At 39.1% G+C, this 19,695-nt stretch overlaps 3 protein-coding genes across 4 annotated transcripts; 1 reads left to right on the top strand and 2 right to left on the bottom strand.

The window, feature by feature from the left end:
- Positions 1 to 2,524: 2,524 nt before the first annotated feature.
- LOC109861002 (exocyst complex component 6B) lies at positions 2,525 to 6,612 on the top strand. 2 transcript variants are annotated; one of them, XM_020440474.1, is made up of 13 exons: positions 2,525 to 2,916; positions 3,345 to 3,510; positions 3,627 to 3,913; positions 3,980 to 4,082; positions 4,195 to 4,437; positions 4,523 to 4,690; positions 4,762 to 4,833; positions 4,912 to 5,049; positions 5,147 to 5,517; positions 5,599 to 5,833; positions 5,913 to 6,054; positions 6,164 to 6,350; positions 6,425 to 6,612. In XM_020440474.1, the coding sequence occupies exons 1-13, from the start codon at positions 2,849 to 2,851 to the stop codon at positions 6,549 to 6,551; spliced, it is 2,307 nt and encodes a 768-aa protein (XP_020296063.1). In that variant the 5' UTR covers positions 2,525 to 2,848; the 3' UTR covers positions 6,552 to 6,612. The 2 variants fall into 2 exon arrangements, with proteins under 2 accessions (XP_020296063.1, XP_020296061.1); XM_020440472.1 differs by lacking the exon at positions 2,525 to 2,916 and adding an exon at positions 3,079 to 3,250.
- A 356-nt stretch (positions 6,613 to 6,968) lies between these two features.
- Positions 6,969 to 10,733, bottom strand: LOC109861001 (eukaryotic translation initiation factor 4B-like). Its single transcript, XM_020440471.1, has 12 exons — positions 10,634 to 10,733; positions 10,262 to 10,390; positions 9,715 to 9,896; positions 9,476 to 9,583; positions 9,144 to 9,393; positions 8,782 to 9,024; positions 8,416 to 8,686; positions 8,218 to 8,290; positions 8,003 to 8,126; positions 7,829 to 7,928; positions 7,670 to 7,730; positions 6,969 to 7,588 (listed from the first exon to the last, which is right to left on the bottom strand). The coding sequence occupies exons 1-12, from the start codon at positions 10,641 to 10,643 to the stop codon at positions 7,520 to 7,522; spliced, it is 1,620 nt and encodes a 539-aa protein (XP_020296060.1). The 5' UTR covers positions 10,644 to 10,733; the 3' UTR covers positions 6,969 to 7,519.
- Positions 10,734 to 12,881: 2,148 nt separating this feature from the next.
- Positions 12,882 to 19,525, bottom strand: LOC109861004 (probable ATP-dependent RNA helicase spindle-E). The gene is made up of 13 exons (XM_020440478.1): positions 19,400 to 19,525; positions 19,014 to 19,164; positions 18,187 to 18,529; positions 17,614 to 18,068; positions 17,160 to 17,508; positions 16,776 to 16,942; positions 16,054 to 16,696; positions 15,507 to 15,850; positions 15,142 to 15,357; positions 14,380 to 15,054; positions 13,809 to 14,267; positions 13,360 to 13,685; positions 12,882 to 13,153 (listed from the first exon to the last, which is right to left on the bottom strand). Exons 2-13 carry the CDS (start codon positions 19,071 to 19,073, stop codon positions 13,015 to 13,017), a joined length of 4,176 nt encoding a protein of 1,391 aa, XP_020296067.1. The 5' UTR covers positions 19,074 to 19,164; positions 19,400 to 19,525; the 3' UTR covers positions 12,882 to 13,014.
- Between the last annotated feature and the right edge of the window lie 170 nt (positions 19,526 to 19,695).

Raw genomic sequence — 19,695 nt, 5'->3', positions numbered from 1 at the left:
GGCCGTGTTTCTCAACAAACAACGGGGACACAAGTGTATATATACACGCTCCGAAACGAGCGATTCCAATTTCAATGACGGTCTTTTTTTTATTATTCGGAGCGGATAAAAAATCGAGAGCACAACGAAGGCGCTGCGATTAGATACAGCGAAAAATATATCGCGGTACGTTAAAAACGAATTCGAACCTTTACGGCCGTGTATCGTTTCTGCAAACAACGGGGGACACGATGTGTACACAATGTGTGCGCTCCAAAATGACCGATTCTAATTTCGATGCCTTTTATTTCGAGCGGATAAACATCGAGAGCGAAATGAAGGCGTAATTAGATAGCAGAAAATATTGGAATATTTAACAAAAATTCAGCTGTTTTTTGAATCTGTGTATAATTTACAATGAAATGAATTAAAATCTGTTAAACAATTGCAACGTTTGATTTCAGAAAATACGTCCCTTGATTAACACTCGCGTACTTGCAATGTGTGTACTTGCAATTACTTTTTTTTGACGCTGTGTAGCATAATTCGAGACTCAACACGCGTCAAAATTTGTAAACAAAATAAAATGCTAATTTTTATTTCTACACCGAATGTTGTATCGCCGCGCCCTCTGTTGTCGATCGCGCGAGTCGTGTTGTTCTCGCGAATTTATCGATAGCGCATAAATGCGTGTGAAGCAGACCGAGCATGCGAAACTGCCGTGTTATTTAGAACAAGATTAACTTTCGATTACGTAAACTCGGATGTGTGCAAAAAGAATCAAAACAATCTGTCACGAACATCGATCGTGAATTTTGCATAAAATTAAATTTGTCTAACACACAACAAGATGACGTAAACACATACACATAAAAAAAAGATATTTATTTTATTCTACTTAAATAAAATTATCTCGAAATTACGCTATTTATAAATGTTCTGCGCACTTAGTAATTGAAAAACAAAAAAAATCCAAGGAAATATTACCATTCGACGAGGGATAGTACGCTTATTAAAAATACGTCCGTGACAACAATGTCGATGACGGGTGCGATAAAAAATGTCGGCGTTATCCGCAAATATCCGGTTTGGAGGACGAGAGCTGCATAAAAAATTCGCACGCAACATGGCGTGCGTAATTCGAAACACACACTCGAACCAACTGTCTAATTTGCGGAGGGTCGCAAATTCGGCTCGATATTAACGTAAAACGCAAGATAAACCGACCAGGCAAAATTCTAGATTTTATATAAATTTTTTTTACAAATTAATTAAATTTTTAATGCAGAATATTCTCTCTGTGAAATAAATCTAAGTTATATTCACATGAAAATTTTTTTTTTTTTATAAATGTAAGCAAAATTTTATAGAATTATATTTAAAAATTATATCAAACAAATTTTGTTCTCGTTACGTGAAACCTGAAAACGACAAAAAAACTCCGAAACAAACATATGAAAAAAACTGTACACGAAATTTTGTTAGAACGATCGATCAAGACCGAACACGTCGATCGAAAACTTCAACTCAAAATCATGATTTTATTTGGCGTTTTAGTAAATTTCAATCCGCTACTCTTACAATGTGAAGCACATTTACAAATTTTGAGTTACTTCAAGATTACAGTTTTCTCGGGTAGACCTACAGTTTTACATTAAATCCATCGCCCGGCTCAAAATCAACAATGTTCAATTAACCCTCCCGGCAATACAACGCCGTTCTCGTTTTCAAACACAGACACATCAGACAAACAAACCCGATCAGAGGGAAAGTTTGTTGATGCTGATTCACGTGTGTGTGTGTTTATGTATGTTTCCGCGCGTCTATTATTATTTAAATATATATCTATATATAGAACAATCCCTTCCATCGACAAAGAGCGTGCGATACAATCGGAATCTTCCGAGCTCGTTAACGAACGCAAGTTTTTTTTGCGCGAGGCAATGCCGGCTGCCGTGCGATGGCAAGAAGAACCTCCCCACGATTCGCCGTCGGGAGAGACAAACAAAGCGCGGAGACTGTTATTTATGAGAGAATTTGTGTGTGTGTACTTACTTGCTGGATTTCCGGCCTTCTTGCAAACCTTGGAACATGTTGGTCGATGTCATCTAAACGACGGGATCGAGAAAACCTTCGCACGACGCGGACGACGGACTCGCGGACAATTTAGCGGCACGCACCACCGAGAAACCTACCGACCGCGAACGCCGACTGTTCTCTTTGTCGCACGGAAATCAAATAGTGTCGCGACGCGCGATTGGTCGCCTCGGCGAGTCGCCGGTCAGCTGACCGCTTCGACGCCAGTGACGTGCGAATCTAACGCTCGCGGGGCGTCACAGGAGCCCCCCTCGCGGGAATAAAATAAAAAAAAACGTAAAAACGTTCTTCTCGAAAAGTTAAAAATATTAAATAGTTTCACGCTTTGAGAAGAAAATACGAGCAACTGAACGACATCGACGCGACGCAACATTTTGCGAACGAGCGATTGCTATAGTTAGTCGGTTAAGCGCACGCTGGCGCTACTGACAGCCGGCGGGAAAGTCATCCCCTTGCTCTCACGCCCCTGTTCTACTAACGTACGTACGTTCCTTCTTCCATCTAGAACGCGTACATTTTCTATGGAGATAAGAGAGGTCGCATTTTTTTGACAAGTTTAATATAACCACCTTTAATATAAAAATACCACATGTGTCGTAATCAAGAGTTTAAAATCCACCCCCACTGCATAACCGGCGAAAAACAAGTAATTCGTAAATTATAATTCAAACGCGCAAATTCTTGCTTTCTCCCAACGAAAAGAAATCTCCCCGGCAATGTGTCAAAGTTTGACAGTTTCTTTGTTTTGACGTTCTTTTAACTCGGCGATAAAATGCATCGGCACGACATCCTGATCCAGGAGATCGAAGGCATCGACGATTACTTGGGCCCGACGTTCAGGTGAGCGAAAAATCGACAGCTCCGAAGTTAAAGGGTAAGATACCCTCTCGAAATACGCGCCTCATCCCTCGAATTCACCCCTTTACGCAGGTGCCACGGTCGCATGTGCGCACTCGGGGGGTGACTTCAAAGATAAGGGTGGGTAATAGTCGTGTGCGCGCACACACAGACGCAATTCGTATTTCGAACGATTTTTGTAACAGGGTAGTAATATGTCAAGAGTGTCAATTAATTCGTCGCAAAACGTTCTCTTGTCGTCCATGGCGCCGAAACACGAGTATCTACTCTTCGAAATAGAATCGACCGATACTAATAGCATAGGTCTTGTTTTTAGGTATTTAGAACCGGAGGAGTGTGTGATATAACACGCACAAGCAAAACAATGCGCGATTTATGAGAGACTTGACATATCGTGTTCTCGGTTACAGAGCAATTTACGATGGCCAGGAGCATCACAAGTTTATGGAGAAGCTCGACGATCGCATTAAGGCTCATGACAAGGACATTGAGAGGATGTGCAACCATCATTACCAGGGGTTCATTGATTCCATTCGGGAGTTATTGCAAGTTCGCTCTCAAGCGCAACAATTAAATGTTAGTTTTTTTTTTTAAATCCAATTAACACACTGGGCTGAAACAATAAGTTGCACAATAAGTCTGGATGTTGTATGTTGGCTAGAGAGAAAAAGATTTTTATTCATTGCATGCAGGCAGAAATTTTGGAGCTCGATAAACGTATTACCTCGACATCTTCCAAAGTGATAGAGAAGGGTGAGGAGCTTGTGAAGGCTCGGAAAGTCGAGAGCAACATGGCTGCTGCCGTGGACAGTCTTACTATGTGCCTTCCCGTCCTAGCTGCATACGCGAAACTACAAAAGCAATTGAAAGACAAGCGTTACTATCCAGCGCTGAAGACACTGGAGCAGTTGGAGCACAACGACTTGCCAAAAGTTACGAACTACAGATTTTCCTCACAAATCACACAACAGATTCCAGAGTAGGTTCTCGGAAATATTTTGCTGTTTTCTATTGCAGCAACATTGTGAAATCGTCTTTTCCTCAGATTGCGAGAGAATATTAAGGACGCCTCTATGTCTGACTTGCGAGACTTCTTAGAAAATATCAGAAAATATTCACCAAAGATCGGTGAAGTAGCAATGAGACATGTGGGTACAATTTTCATGTATTTGCACGAGTTTGCTTTCGCGAGACTTTAAAACGCAACAGCGATGTGCCAACTCTAGAATATTTAGTTTTGTATTTTTTTATTTTCTACAGACTGCCGAACAGCTGGCTGTTGAGGCAGAAATTATCGGTAGAAAGAAGAGAAGATCTCACGCGAACAATCAGACAAATGAGGGCGAGGAGGAACTGAGTGCTCAAGATTTGATGGATTTTAGTCCGGTGTATCGATGTATGCACATTTACACCGTGCTCCGAGAAGGAGAAACTTTTAAAACTTACTATAGGCAACAGAGAAAGCAACAAGCAAGACTGGTTTTACAGCCACCCATTAACATGGTAAAAAATCTTCGTCCGAGCGGTGCCAAATCGGGAGCGTTTGTGTGCTCCGGTAATTCCGTTTGTTGATTGTCAAAATTTCTAGCACGAGAGTATAGTCGGGTATCAGACTTATCTACACGGCATTGTCGGTTTCTTCGTGGTTGAGGATCACATATTGAACACGGGCAACGGATTGGTCACTCGCGCGTACCTGGACGAACTCTGGGACATGGCGTTGTCCACCATAGTCAATGCTTTGCGCACACATTCGGTAAATTAATCGTGTTCTTTTCACGTCACAACTGGAAAATAGAAGATATTATCAGTATTTTGTATTTTCAGGCATATTGCACAGATGCCAATTTGATATTAAAAATCAAGAATCTTATTATGCTGTTCAATACTACCTTAGGTGTAAGTACACGAGTCCGTCTTTATCTTTTCATTGCGCATAATTGTACACAATCGAACTGTTTTCTCGTTTGTCACCAGAATTACGGGTATACTTACGTAGGACATCTTTGGGACTTGTTGCAAGAAATTAGAGTTCATTACAACGAAGTGCTGATGCAACACTGGGTTCAAGTTTTTCGAGATATTTTGGACGAAGACAGTTTCCTACCGATTCAAGTGAGTATTTTTATATGTACATCTCATACTTGTGCAAAAGCATTCGAACTTTTGTTTCAACTTTTGTTTTTTGAATTTGGCAATCGCTGTGCGCCAGGTTACAACGCAAGCGGAATACGACGAGGTCCTCAATCTGTTTCCCTATCACGACGAGGAGTTGCAGAAATCCGAGTTTCCCAAGAAATTCCCATTTTCAGACATGGTGCCGAAGGTGTACCAGCAAGTGAAAGAGTTTATTTACGCCTGCTTAAAATTCTCCGAAGATTTGAACTTCACCCAGAAGCAGATCGACGATATGATATGCAAATCGACGAATCTCCTGCTGACGAGAACGTTCAGCGGATGTCTGTCGTCCTTGTTTCGCAAGCCGTCTCTGGCGTTGTTGCAAGTGGTACAAATTATCATAAACACGAAATATCTCGAAAAATCCACGACATATCTAGAAGAATTTGTATCTAATATCACTGGGTAAGAATTTCTTAACATATCGCCGTGTTAACTTCTCTCTCTCTTTGCGTGTCACCCGTTATATGTATCAAAGTTCTTCAGCACGTCGCACGAGGGGCAGTTGAGCTCCATGAGCGTCGAGTCCGCCATGTTTCGGGTCGCGCGGGACGACGCTGAAAAACAAATTTGCGACAAATTAAAGAACAAGCTGGACGAATTCTTGGAGTTGGAGAATTACGACTGGAATTTGGCGGAGCCTCAGGGACACGCCTCGGGATTCATCACGGATCTCATTGCATTTTTACAGAGCACCTTCACGTGCTTCACCAATCTACCGGTAAATGTTGCAACGCGGATGCAACAGCATTACATGAGGATTCCTGAATACAAGAGAGAACTAATCGTTAACGTTTCAGGACGAAGTGGCTCAAGTGGCGTGCAAATCCGCGTGCTCGCACATCGCAAAAGCCATATTGGGTATATTGATCAGCGAGGATGTGAAGCAAATTTCTATGGGCGCGTTGCAGCAAGTTAATTTGGACACGATACAATGTGAACGTAAATTTCCATAAATTTTTGTCTCACGTGAAAATTTGTGCAACACGCACGTTCTTGAAGAGAAAGATAGGAAATTCGAGAATTTCGAATCGTTTGTTGCAACTTTCAGAGTTCGCTGCTTCCGAACCGGTCGTTGGTCTACCGGAAGGAACCTTGTTGCAATACTTCTCTCAGTTGAGACAGTTGTTAGACTTGTTCATGAGCTGGGACTGGCCTACCTACTTTCACGATTACGGTCACGAATCTAGTAAATACAACTTGGTAACTCCAAATATGGCTGTGCTTCTATTGGAAAAGTATGTAATATGAATTCATACCTCAGGAAAAGTTTTGTCCATACACAAATTCGACGACATGGTTTTTTTTTCAGGTTGAAAGAATCCGACAAGAAAACCGTGTTCTCCGTGTTGAAGAAGAGCGAAAGGGACAAGAAGAAACTACTCGAGACAGTGTTAAAGCAATTGCGTCAATTGGCGCAGACTACTCAACAGCAGTAAAACTTGTAAAATAAAAAAAAAATTAATAATGTAAAATAACATATATATATATATATATAAAAGTATGTATATAGAAATATATAAAAGATAGTTTTTATATATATATACATATATATGTATAGATATCACACACAAAAAAAAACTTAGATCTTTATATTCAATATTTATTGTAAACGTTCTGTTCTTTTTGCCTCGTATTTTTTTATAAAATATACTTGTATAGACGTTTTTTAATCATATCATTTCATATTAACAGAATATTTAATTGCGTGTATACTAGCGAAAGGAGACTGGTAATACGCGCGCAGCAATTTTTTTTTTTTTTTTTAAATTCTTTTTTCAAAAAGAGATTTGCAATACAAATGATGTAAAAATCAGCAGAGAGTGGGAATCACTTGAAGTGCGACGCGGTTGCTCTTGTATTTCCCATATACTTATTATTTTAATCATTTCTTTTTCTATATATTGTTATATTACATGTAAACAAGTCACATATCGTACAATTACTGTACAGCAGATTAAGTATGGTGTATGTCTGTGTGTGTGTGTGTATAAAGTTTCAATTCTTCTATGTCTCGCAAGAATCCTCGAAATGAAATACAAAAACAATTCTTCCCATGTAATTGTTTGCCTTAAATCCGCGAAGAACTCTCACATCACGATTTAACAACTGTTGAAAAAAAATGTTTCGGTGCCGAAATCATCCTTGTAAGTTAATTACCAAGTTAATTATCAAGAATGTTATAAAGAGAAAATGTGTGCGTGTGTATGCGTGTGTGAATATTAAAATAGAGATTAAATACAAATCAACAAATATTTCCAGTAAATATATCAAGAGTATAACACCTTGCTTATGAAAAATGTGTATTTAGCGGAAGTAAAAACAAAAGTACCAATGATATCCGTAATGACGAGTCTGTTGCGTGTGGCACAAATTTAGTTTAGCGATGTTTAATTATCGATTAAGACTAGTCATCAATATTGTCCGGATCCACATCGTCGGGTAGCATACTGTATTTGTTGGAAGCAACAAAATTCTGTAAAAACAAAAAAAGAAAATGACCACTTCGACATCATCGCCGCGTTTCATTACAAAAAAAAAAAAATGTTATTCTTACCGGAGCTTGCTCATCTTTTGCCTTCGGCATTCTGCTAATTTCATCTCTTTCCCTGCGGTCCCTGGAAAACAAAACGATAAACAAAACACAAACAATGTGTGAGCATAATTTAGTTGCGCGTTACGTCCACGCGCGTATATGTATATTTCCTCAAACTACCTTTCCGGAGCTGCACGAGCGTCTCGCTCGGTCTTCTGAGACGATTTCGACGGTGGTCCGGAACGGGAAGCCGGTGGCGCTTTGGGTCCATTTTGTTCATCTACAAAAAAAAAAAAAACAAATTGCTCATCAGAGTTTTTTGTGACATGTCGCAAATTTACACGTTTAATTTACCAGAACGAGCGGAAGCGGGTTGAGACCGAGGCGCAGATCTCTCGGGTCGAGAACCTTTGTCCTCTTCCGATCGCCAAGTCGGTCGACTTCTTTCTTTGTCTCGCTCTTTTTCGTCGCGTCCTTCCTGCAAACGAAAAGTTATTTTCGCGAGCGTTACGTCACGTCTTTTTATGATGTCATATCTCACACGTATGTCGTTACATTTGAATACTTACTCCATTGCGTCTACCCCAAGTACCATCTCTGCGTTCTCTGCCTTCTCTGACTTCTCTGGCTTCCCTGGCTTCCCTGGAAAAAAAAAGAACACGTGATCATTAATTTTTTTTTAAACATACGAATAAAAAAATTATATAAACAACAAAATTACTTTATTCTGCAAATATTACAAGTATAAATGCGTATTTTTTACTTACGCCTCTTCTCGGGATCGCGATTCTGCGTACGACTTGGCGAGACGCTCCTCTATTTCGCGTTCTCGGGCGGTGGTATCTACAGGTTTCGCAGCGCCGAAGATGTTGGTCGCCGGTGCGGCTGTAGGAGCCGGACGCTGAGCCGGTTCCGAACTCGTAGGTTTCGATTCCGCCGAGGTCTCTTTGTTAGGCTCCGATTCCTCCGCCACCTGGATAGGCTCCACGGGTTTGGTTCGCGGTTGCAACTGCAACTTCGGTCTTTGTCGCGGCTCAGCTACGCAATTACAATTGAAGAGAGCGCGTGAATAATTTTTATTGAGAACATGTACTTACTCTCGAGAACCTTAAACTCAAACGTCATATGCTCACGTTTCGCGTCCCGCTCCGGTCGGCGATCCCGATCCCACTCGGCATCACGATCGTAATTGCGACGAGGTCCGAAACTGCTGCTTCGATCTCCCTCTCTGTCTCTGCTTCGGCCTCTATCGCTGAAGCGATTCCAATCTCGTTCTTTACTATCGTCCCGAAAACCAGCTCTATCTTTGAACGACGATCCCTTATCGTTATTGTCTCTCTCGCGCCACCCGCCAGGTTTGTTATCTTGTTCATATCCTGTTCAACAGAAGAAAATTGTTATATTACCACAAATCCAAGAAAATTCGCTCTTATTTCATCGAGCGTAATTCCGCACGCTCAATCCGTCAGAAAAAAAAAAAGAAAAATGTACTTACTCTCTCTGTCATCACGCCGGTCTCTGTTGTCGAAACGATCCTTGTTATCATATCGGTCTCTGTCGTACCGACTGCGATAAGAATCACTGTCGAGCAACTCCTCACGCGGCCCGCTCCTCCAATCGCCGGATGTGCGTTCTGGATCATCATAATTGTCTCTACGCCCATCTCTGCCCATTCGGCCACCGCCGCGACGATCGTCATTACTGCTGTTTGAGACCTCAATTCTCACTCGCCTTGTTTTGATAGTCTGCAAAATAATATAAAAAATGATGAAAAAAAAAAAAAAAAAACAATTGCAATTAAAAACAGTCGCAAAGTGATGTACTTACTGTATTCGTCATTGAAAGAGCATCAATTAGGCTCTGCCGATCCTCAAACTCGACGTATCCGTATCCTCTAATTTTAGTTTGGTCTTTTGGTAAACGCATATTGGAAATCTGCACAAATCACGAAAAATCAAAATTAATTACCAATTGAAAAACGAATCGAAAGGAGATTACACGATTTCACTGAAATGTGCAAACAAAACTGTGAGAATGACAGTATGGACATTTGTGTGAAAACAAACCTTCATCTCTGCAAAGAAGTCCGTTAGATCGGCCTCATCTACATCGTAGGGTAAATTGCTTATGTAAGCTACATAAGGTGGATTTGTGGGAATATTTTCTTCATCAATCCCAGGCCCTCGTGCGGCTCTCGGAGCTGTTGGTAAAATAACTTGCTCCTTGCTACTCCGTGAGGAATAGCCTTCTACAATGTACATTAAAAGATAGAGGGTAAAAAACAATTGCGTATAAATTTTATTACAATATAAAAGAGAGATACATGATAAAAATTCATATATTTCACAAGAATAATGCATATGTTACCACGAACATATATAAACACAAATTTACTAGATTTTGAATAAAATATTCTGGCTATTTACATATTATACATAAATATTCTTGACTTATAAGAGATTAATGTATTATTTTATTCTCTTCTTACATATATGCACACATGCACACAATTTTAACAATCAAGAAGTCACTCTCTCACACAAATTATGACAATATCAATGCTATGATAAATCTATTCCAAATTGAAGCAACGACATGATTTTTATCACTTACCGTGATCATCCTCAACATCTTCAGCCCAGCTGGAAGTTTTTACTGGAATCGTAGGAACTGGTCCGCTGCCGTCGGCCAGAAATGTGCAGAGGTCGATGGTAACTCCCTTCTTCTTCTTACCCTTCTTGCCTAAAAAGAAAAACGCGCAAGGCCGATGAAAAAAAAGACGTGTCGTCGTCGCGGCAGCGTGTCTAGGTGCCAGCGTAACATCGAAGGGGGCATGGTACGCACGTCGTCGCGTGCTGTTTGGTTAGGTGTGAACATGCGGAGCGGGAACCAACGACGCGAGGAAACAATTCGCGATTATCTTATCCGAATAAAAGTTGCTCGTTTATCGAAATTTAAGGTCGCGTTGAAGAGGAGGACGCTCACCTGAAGACATGGTTACGATCGAAATTGCACAGGACCAATATCCAGGTCGTGTCTACGTGAACCACCACGGCGCACCGAGCCTGCCTGCGAAATGCGCAAGATGTCTCAGTTTTCTTCAACTCTGCGTCCCGACGTTCACGAGTCGCTGCATATGCGCAACCACAAAATCATAGTTCACGTGACATGTTCTATAGAAAGTGTGTTCTTTTTCTCTAGCGCCGGAGCTGCAATAAGAACTACTTAAATCGCGATTGGCTCGTAAAATCAGGATTTAAACTCATCTGTCCAATTGCGGTTCCATTATATAATGCATTCGGTAAAATCTATTACACTACACTCGATTCAATTAGAGAAGAGAATTTTACTGCGCAGAGGAAGAAAACCGGGCAGAGTAGGGCTGCGTTCCGTTTCACGCATATGCGCGCATGTATCTATAGTACACGTGACGTATAGTATAGATAAATGCGCGCATATGCGTGAAACGGAACGCAGCTTAGAAATAGCGTTGCGTGCGGGATTGGCGGGACACTTGCTGACAGCCAATGGCTGTGAAGTGGAGAGACTTTCTTGTAAGAAAAAAACGAACGCGTTTTCCTCCGTTGAAATTCTCTTCTCTAATTGAATCGAATGTACTTTCATTTCGGAGCAAAAATGTCAAAATTGTTCTGTTTTGAGACTGCACTAAACTGCTCTAAACCTTCGATTAGACAAGCGACAATAAGTCTTGTCCTTACGAACCAGTTCCACATAAGTTTACAACTTTTTACGTAAAGCGAAGATCAATCTAAACTCATATGTCTACTTTTGATAATGGAGGCCTGCCTCCACGTATACTTTCCCAGAGTTGGGTAGTGTCTAGTTAAAAAGATAAAAGTTAAGGTAAAAAGTTAAATAATTTTAACTTAGTTACATTTTTAGACTCTTAATTTTTACCTTAATTTAGTTATATTTTCAACAGAATATATTTAAGGCCGATGCGAGCCATTCGCAGGATGTTTGTGCGGAAACTAAGCGTGTACATATATATATATATACATGTAACGAATTCTACTTGTAAATTTTTACAAGTATTTTTTGAATTGAAATCTCAATTCTTAAAATTAGTTATATTTTATCAATAACTGTTAACTTTTTATTTCACCTCTCTTCAAGGTAGCCATGCCATAAGATTTTGATTTTCGTGCAAAATTGTTTGCACGAAAATCAAAATTTCGCAGCTCTACTTATTTTTTATCCAGAGAGAAGACTGAGAGCGGTCTATTAAAGAATGTATAAATTGCTTTATTGCATTGTAAGCCAGCGCAAAGTCCATGAGTGGTGCACACTAGCAACCATATAGCCATGTCCATGACCGACATGTCGCGAGTACATTCCTACCTTGGCAACCAAAAACTATAGTACACGTGACGTGAAATATAGCATTTTAGTAACCAAGATAGGATCTTGGAACATATCCCGGTACGTACGTTATGTTCAAACGTGGACATAGTTCTATTCCACGACCGTGCAGTTTCTAAATTGTGCGAGTTACCTCATATTACTAATGTCTTTAAAACCCGAATTGAAATGTCACAGTACTCGCCAACACACAGAGAAACGAATCAAATCATGACAGTTTTATAACCCACATAATACAATATGAGAAATGTCAAAATTAACGCGTGAAAATCAAACTCTAAAAATAGAAAGTGAGAGGAATGGAAAAACAACACGTGGCTAAAGTCACGTGATTAAAAAACGTGACGAGTAAGGTCACGTGACAGGAAGAAGAGGAAAGACACGTGACTAAAATCACGTGTCTTTACAAACGCTTTTTTGAAATTGTTTTTTACCCAGCACAGCATAATCAAAAAAGCGTCAGGTTTTCAGGGCATTTTAGCTCTTGCATCTTAATCTATATTACACTTGAACTTGTGTACATAGCAACACACAGAATGGAACCGCACGCTGTGGACATAGCACGAAATAATTGACAAAATTATGTTCTATTATCTATGTTTGGATATAGCTTAATCACCGACAAGTCGTTCGTGGACATGGCCACGTAGCTGCTAGTGTACATCATCCGCGAACATAGCAGTATGGCGTACAGGGCGGAAAAGCTAGTATAGGTTTTCCTATGGCTTTGATCGGTCTCAGTTTTCTCTTTGTTAATACACAAACAATAAATTTTATTAATCAAGTCTATTTCGTTTTTTTTTTTATAGAGAGTAGTCTTAGCCGGTCTTCCGATTTGAAAGAAAAACTATATTGAGTAATGCGTTTAATAAACTGTTGATACAAAATTTTGCAACACAAAAAAACAACTAATATATTGTTAATATAAATCGTTTTGTCTTTTCCATAAGTGACAAAATGACATGAAAAACAGCACGAATTTGTCAATCTACTTTGATTTGTAACGCTGCCATCTTTTCCTTATGTTTTTCCGTACACAAGTGCTCACGTAACAATATCAGGCCAACTATTTGCACATCGCACAACTTGCAGAAAATATTTGTTGACTGCGACAGTGTCTCCCTAAGAAAAAGAATAGAACATACGTAATAAATTGTTTTTTTCATCGTACGCGGTATTCTTAGTTAAACCCGACTGTTTTCTAGAAGTAGCATTCAATCACGAGTCGCACGTAAAATGCGTTCGAAGGGTCAGGATGAGGAAAACAGGGTGGATTAGAATTTTTTTTTTTTTTTTTTATATACATGTAGAAAAAATGTTATACGTACTCTCTGGCAAGATTATGCAATTCAAGGACATTCTCCACCAACTCTTCTTCTTTCTCATTTCTTTCGTACAGCTGTAATACTTTGTGAAACGTATATATATTATTTTCCTTCACGTTTTCTGAACGAGGACAATAATAGCTGTCGAAACAGTTCCATTTGTACATGATATCGTCGTTGCTTATGAGCGATTTCAGCGGTTTTCTTTGTCTGTCTTTGAGTTTGAACAAACTCCGTGTGATTTGATTCTGACAATTCACAATGAACTCGTTGTCGGAAACGTTGCCGATTTGCATCGCGCTGCTCATCCAGTAACGTAATTTATTTACCTGTAAAAATAAAAGAAATCCATCTATTTTTCTCCGCAAGTCATCTTCATCACGCACGCGACTTTTATTCAACGTGACGAGAGAAAGAGAATTAAATTATGTAACTCCACGTGTTAGCAGTACCTCCAACATGTCGTCAATTGAGATTTCCACGTCAAATTCGATCTCCATGTCGTTCTCTGGAAACATAGACCGATTGGTGCAACTGTCCATCGGACCCAGGCCGCACAACGCCCCAGTGTAATACATCCGTCGTGAATCGCATCTCAGCTCTATGCGCGGCGCAAAGCACAGCGCGAGCAACGACGCGAATCCAGGAATATTCGGCAGAAACGTCGTGTTTCTCAGAATTAAATTATCGTTAGAAAACACTTTTTGTACATTCTGGGCGACCAGAAAACGATTCTGCGTCTGAGTGGGATCGATGTCAAGAAGGATAGAATTCACGGAGTTTGGATCTACAGATATTTTCTTGGACTTTCCAGCTTGTGTTAATTGGATCAGTTCCATTTCCAAAGGAGAAAACGGACCGCGAAGGACTACTGTATCGGAGCAGTTCTTCTCGTCAGGCGGATCGGGATACTGGAACAAAATCAAAAATTCTTGTAAACGTGTTATGTAAATATTTATTGTTTTTTTCTCTCTTCAAACGTACGAGACTGAACGTCAGTGATTCAACAAAGCGGGCACTTACTTGCGACACCAAGTAGTCGCGATCGTACTGTTCCTCCTCGTAAAATTGTCTCTCCTCCACCGTGATCTTCTCTATATTCATCATGCGCACTCTCCTTTCATGATTATGCTTCGACAAGTAACTCTCCTCCGTCTTCACCGCCAATCCTTTCTCGACCAAAACGTCATTGACATTTATCTGTCTTTTCTGACTGCAAGTGATCAACTCCAAATTAACAACGCTGTCAACAACCGAGTAAATTTGTCCGTAAATCTTTTCGCTCTCCTCGATCTGCTTTCTGAAATAATCATTCGAGACCGTCGACCACTGACCGTAGAAATTGGCTTGACTCGAAGGTCGCAGAGACACCAATCTGCAACGAAACGCCAGACAGGGAATTTTCAAGATCTCGGGGTCGTTGATTTTTCGCAGACGATTGTAATGCAACTCGGCCGTAGAGCCGTGATCAATAAAAAGAACGTTGAATCTTCCGTTTCCTAGGAACTCCTCAATCACAGCACGTTCGTAACGGGAGTGATTATTCTTTCTCATAGGAGCGGCAATTATGTCCGATTTTTCGGGATAACGACATAGTTCTGTTAAGGATTCGACACTGAGCCGTTTCTCGATTAAATTCGTGTACTTAGACGTGGCGTCGTCGTCGAAACTTGCCCAAAAATGTTCCGGGTTGACAATCTAAAAGCGATCATTGCGCAACAAACGATAAACAAAATTTATATTATTATTCGGGGGGTTTTTTTTTAGAGAGTTAACAACAATTACCTTTTTTATAGACAGTGGTATAAATGTCACATCAAGTTCGGGCAATTTTGGTCTGATTTTAGGAACGTTATTCTCTATTGATTTATTATTCTTGGTGAAATAAAGTTTCTGCTCGAATTTCTGAATATTATGTCGCATCGCCAACTCCTTCTCCTTCTTTGTATCATTCAACACTTTTATTCTGATTGGCACTTTGCACATTTTCATCCTGACAGCCTGTATTATATAAATACGTCAATTTTTTTACATTATTCATCACACACTTTCTTTCAAGAAAAATATGTTATTTAAATCACATAAACTCTTGTAAAAATATATTTTTTGTAACATATAATTTAGTTTTTTTTATATATATAATTTTTTACCTCGTAAACAAAATCTGACAGAGTGTGAAGACTAACAGCGGAAGTTTGCTTCTTGCAATAGTGAATGTAAACACGTGACGAATTGTCAAAAGTTATCGCTATTCGTTTTTCTGGAATTTTCAAATTCCTTGAGAAAATCTCTTGAAATCTTTTCGCGTACAAGTATCCCAACTGATCATTCGGCCATCCTCTGAGATAAACTGTATTCATAGGACTTAAGATGCCTCCTAGAGTTCTGCTGATCTCTTTCTTAAAAACCTCGGGATCGTGAAACTGTTTGACAAAATAATTGGGATAAAACGCTCCCGCGAGGATAACTTGCAGGACGAAATCGCGATCGTCACCTTAACACAAGATAAGAAAACTTAAAATAAATATGATAGATAACAGCAATAAATCGTCAAAAAGTAGTGAATGAAAACAAAAAATCAAATCGATAAAATGTCCAAAAAAAAAAAAAAAAAAACAGGAAAAAAGAGAAACGGTTATTGAAAATTATTTGTCAAATGTTATGTGTGTGTGTGTGCAAATAAATAGCAAAACATACCTTCCCAAACAACTTTGTTAACATGAGCGCTTTCTTGAATGTCATTTTTCATCAACCTATCAGTGATCTCGTACACCAGAGCGTTCAATTCATGCAAAGTCTTCTGATTCACCCCGTTCATTTCGGCCCAATGTTTCTCATCCAGTTTAGTGGCCAATCGGCGAATCGCTTTTTCCTTTTTCCATTCGTTGTAAATATTCAAAACAGCAATGCAATCGCTGTCGGAACCGCAGGCCCATTTTCTTCGAACAATGTAAGAAGATACGGTAGGCCTCAAAGTATTATTGAAGACGTCTTTGAGAGCCATGCTGCATCCTATGACAATAGCGTCTTGCAAAATCCCAAAAACGTGGCCCAACAAAATCAACTTCGAAATTCGTATGTCAAGCGGAAGAAGCGCCATTAATCTTCCGAGATCAGTCAACTTTCCGTCGTACGGTTGAAAGGAATCGTCCTCATTTATCAAAGCTCCGACTTCCTTCAACACCAAAATGGTATTCGCCAAGTCGACGATATTGGGTGGATCGAGGGCGAGAGACAGAATAGTACGCGGCTCGCCAATGTCGAGGATTTTTGCACGGAGAACAACATTGGCGAGCGGAGCTCGAAGCAATTCCGGAACGCTCTCTTCTTTGATAATATTCTGAAAATTTTAGCGACGCATTTAAATTTTTGTTGTATTGTGAAACATTGAAGTAACTTTTTTTTTACGCGTCACATACGTGATAAAACGCTTTTGGTATCAATCTGTATACTCTGCCGTCCATTACGCGACCGGCTCGGCCAGCTCTTTGCATACAATTCGCTTTACTCGCCCAAGACAATTGTAAGCTTTGATACTGCGTTGCGGAATCGACTTGCAGTATTTTTATGAGGCAGAAATCTATTACTGTAAATTGAAATTAATTGTTACCATCTTTTTCTACATATATGTTAGAAAGTAAATATTAGAGAAAGAGAGAAAAAATATTTAATAAATCTCTACAAATCTTTTTTCATAGAATTTTATCTTTTTTAGTTTATTTTTTGTTAACAAAAAAGATCGTTTTTTCCTCTAAAGAAAGATGAGCAATTATATATTGTGGCAAATACAAGTTTTGTTTTACCGTATTTTGCGTCTGGCACTGTAATACTGCTTTCAGCAATATTTGTAGCAAGTATAATTCGTCTGTGACCTTTTGGCGGTTTGTAAAATATTCTGTGTTGCTCGGCACTAGAAATCGTTGAATGCAGTATTACCATGTCCCACAATTTGTCCTCATAATTCGACAACAAATAATCTTGCACTTCTTCGATTTCACTCTTGCCAGGCAAAAATATAAGGACGGTGTGTCTCTGAAGCGAATTCTCGCTTATGTCGTTACAATCAATGTCATCCAAAGCGATAATAATTTTTGCGCATAACTCGATCATAGATTGTGAGATCTTTGGCTCGGCAGCAGTCACCTTTGGCAACTACAAAAAACTTACATTTATCTCGCGTAATTATGTGTAAATATGTATTTATATAAGATTTATTATTACGTATTACTAAATATTACAAGTGTGATCCATACTCACTGGTTTCATACACGAGATTAAGTCGTCCAAGTAATACATCTGGATATTGAACCGTCTCTTTTCCGGGATTCTGACAATACGCGCTGGGACGCTTGTCTCTTTCACTCTTGTAGAAAAATAATCAGCAAATTTGTGCACGTTCATCGTTGCCGACATAATAACAACTTTCACTTGTATGATACACATTTTCATCAATAGTTTTACAACTAGCAACAGGAAATCTACATTTTGATTCCGTTCGTGAATCTCATCCAGTATGATGTGTGTGTACTTGAACGAGTGCTTCTTGTAAATCAGTATATTGAGAAGAACTTCGGTGGTGCAATACGTCAGGCGGGTATCTTCTGTGACGTCTTTCAACATACCCACTTTGTAACCCACCAGACGATCAAACTCCCTTTCCTCGGCGACTCTTTTGGCAAGACTTATTGCCGCAATTCGTCTCGGTTGTGTAACTAAAAAATCATTTATCTACAATATTAATTCTTGTTTACTCGACGGAAGCTTCATATTTTTTATTACACGTCAGAGTAAAACAATATTTTTGTATAAAACCAATTCCGACAAATTTACCTATGATGTTACAAAACTGTCTTCTTTTTCTGTAAGAGTTGAGAATAAATTGTGGAATTTGAGTTGATTTTCCACAACCAGTTGGTCCCTGAATAATAACCACAGGTTCTGTATCTATCGCCGCTATGATTTCTTCTTTGTTAGAAAGAACAGGCAGCTCGTCTGACGGAACGTACGAAGTATAGACATCTCTCTCATTCTTTTCAATTGAATGTTGCCAATTTTCTGTTTCTTCCAATATTGTATTTGTCTTTTGTAAGAGAGAAGAATCCTGTTCATAAGAACTCTCCCAACTATCCTTGATTTCTTCTACTTGCGTGTTTAACTTTTTTTGATTTAGAATCTATAAATACAACAGAAAAATATGTACAATATTTTGCTATAAAAAAAAAAAAAACTTTTTTGTTACTGACTCTTAAGTTTCTTCAAACTATTATTCAACAGTTCTTCGAACTACTACTCAAAAATACTAAATTGTTTGTAATACATTTAAGACAAAAATTTTTAACCATGTACTTATATATGTATACCATATTAATCTTTAAAGCATTTTAATGGCTATGGGTCACCATAACTCATATTTATATTTCTGCTTTATTTATTAATTTTTTTGTAACTTTGTTGTTACATCATTTGATAATGTATTTGGAATATAAAAACACACTTTTAATAAATTTATCTCTTATTATACAAAATTACAGCTACGCTTGACAAAAGTTGTTACAAAAACTAGATTTATAAAGAAACTATCCCACGATTAAGACGAAAAAATGAGTTAACTTTTTTGCATTGTTATTAAATTTCTTGTATGTTGTTATATTTTTTACCTTTAAAACTTGTTCAGCTTCTGATTCTGAGTAATCCTTTACAAAGCTAGCTTCAGCCATTGTTGTCGGTTTTGTGAAATAATCAGTTTACAGTGGAGCTACGAGCCAACAGTTTTTTTACTGCAGTGTTTTACTTCAAAAAAATTCCCGTCTGTAATTTACAAACAAAAAAAAACAATAACTGCAATAGCGCTCAGTTGTGCTCTCAGCCATTCGAAGGCAGCGACTAGCGGTGCAACTGGACGCGATAACATAAAATTCCGACTTGTCAACGATTGTTTTATACTTAATTTCAAGTAAAGAGGTTGTTTCTTAATTAATCTCGAAAGTGAACTTGTTTACTTGTACATTTTCACCAACTTCCAGTGATGTAAACAAACACCTACCTTCCGCGCGCAGGTTTTGAAATTCTTCTTTCTTTTCCACAAATCTATGCTCGTCCCGCGAGCCAACCCGGTAGACTGAGAGCGTTGTTATGTAAAAACCGTAAGGGCCATTGCACGTACAAGAATTTTAGCCATAACCGTAAGATCGTAAGCAATTCAACCAATAACAGACCAGTATTATTTTACATTAGTTGGAATGCTGGCCAGCGATTGGTCAATTTGCTTACGACCTTGCGATTACGTCTAAACTTTTGCTACGTGCAATGGCCTTAAGTGTTATCGGCGCTAGTGGCGCC

Source organism: Pseudomyrmex gracilis, unplaced genomic scaffold, assembly GCF_002006095.1.
Source record: "Pseudomyrmex gracilis isolate BER0280 unplaced genomic scaffold, ASM200609v1 scaffold_537, whole genome shotgun sequence".
Taxonomy (NCBI): Eukaryota; Metazoa; Arthropoda; class Insecta; order Hymenoptera; family Formicidae; genus Pseudomyrmex; species Pseudomyrmex gracilis.
This window is presented reverse-complemented; position numbering and strand designations above follow the sequence as displayed.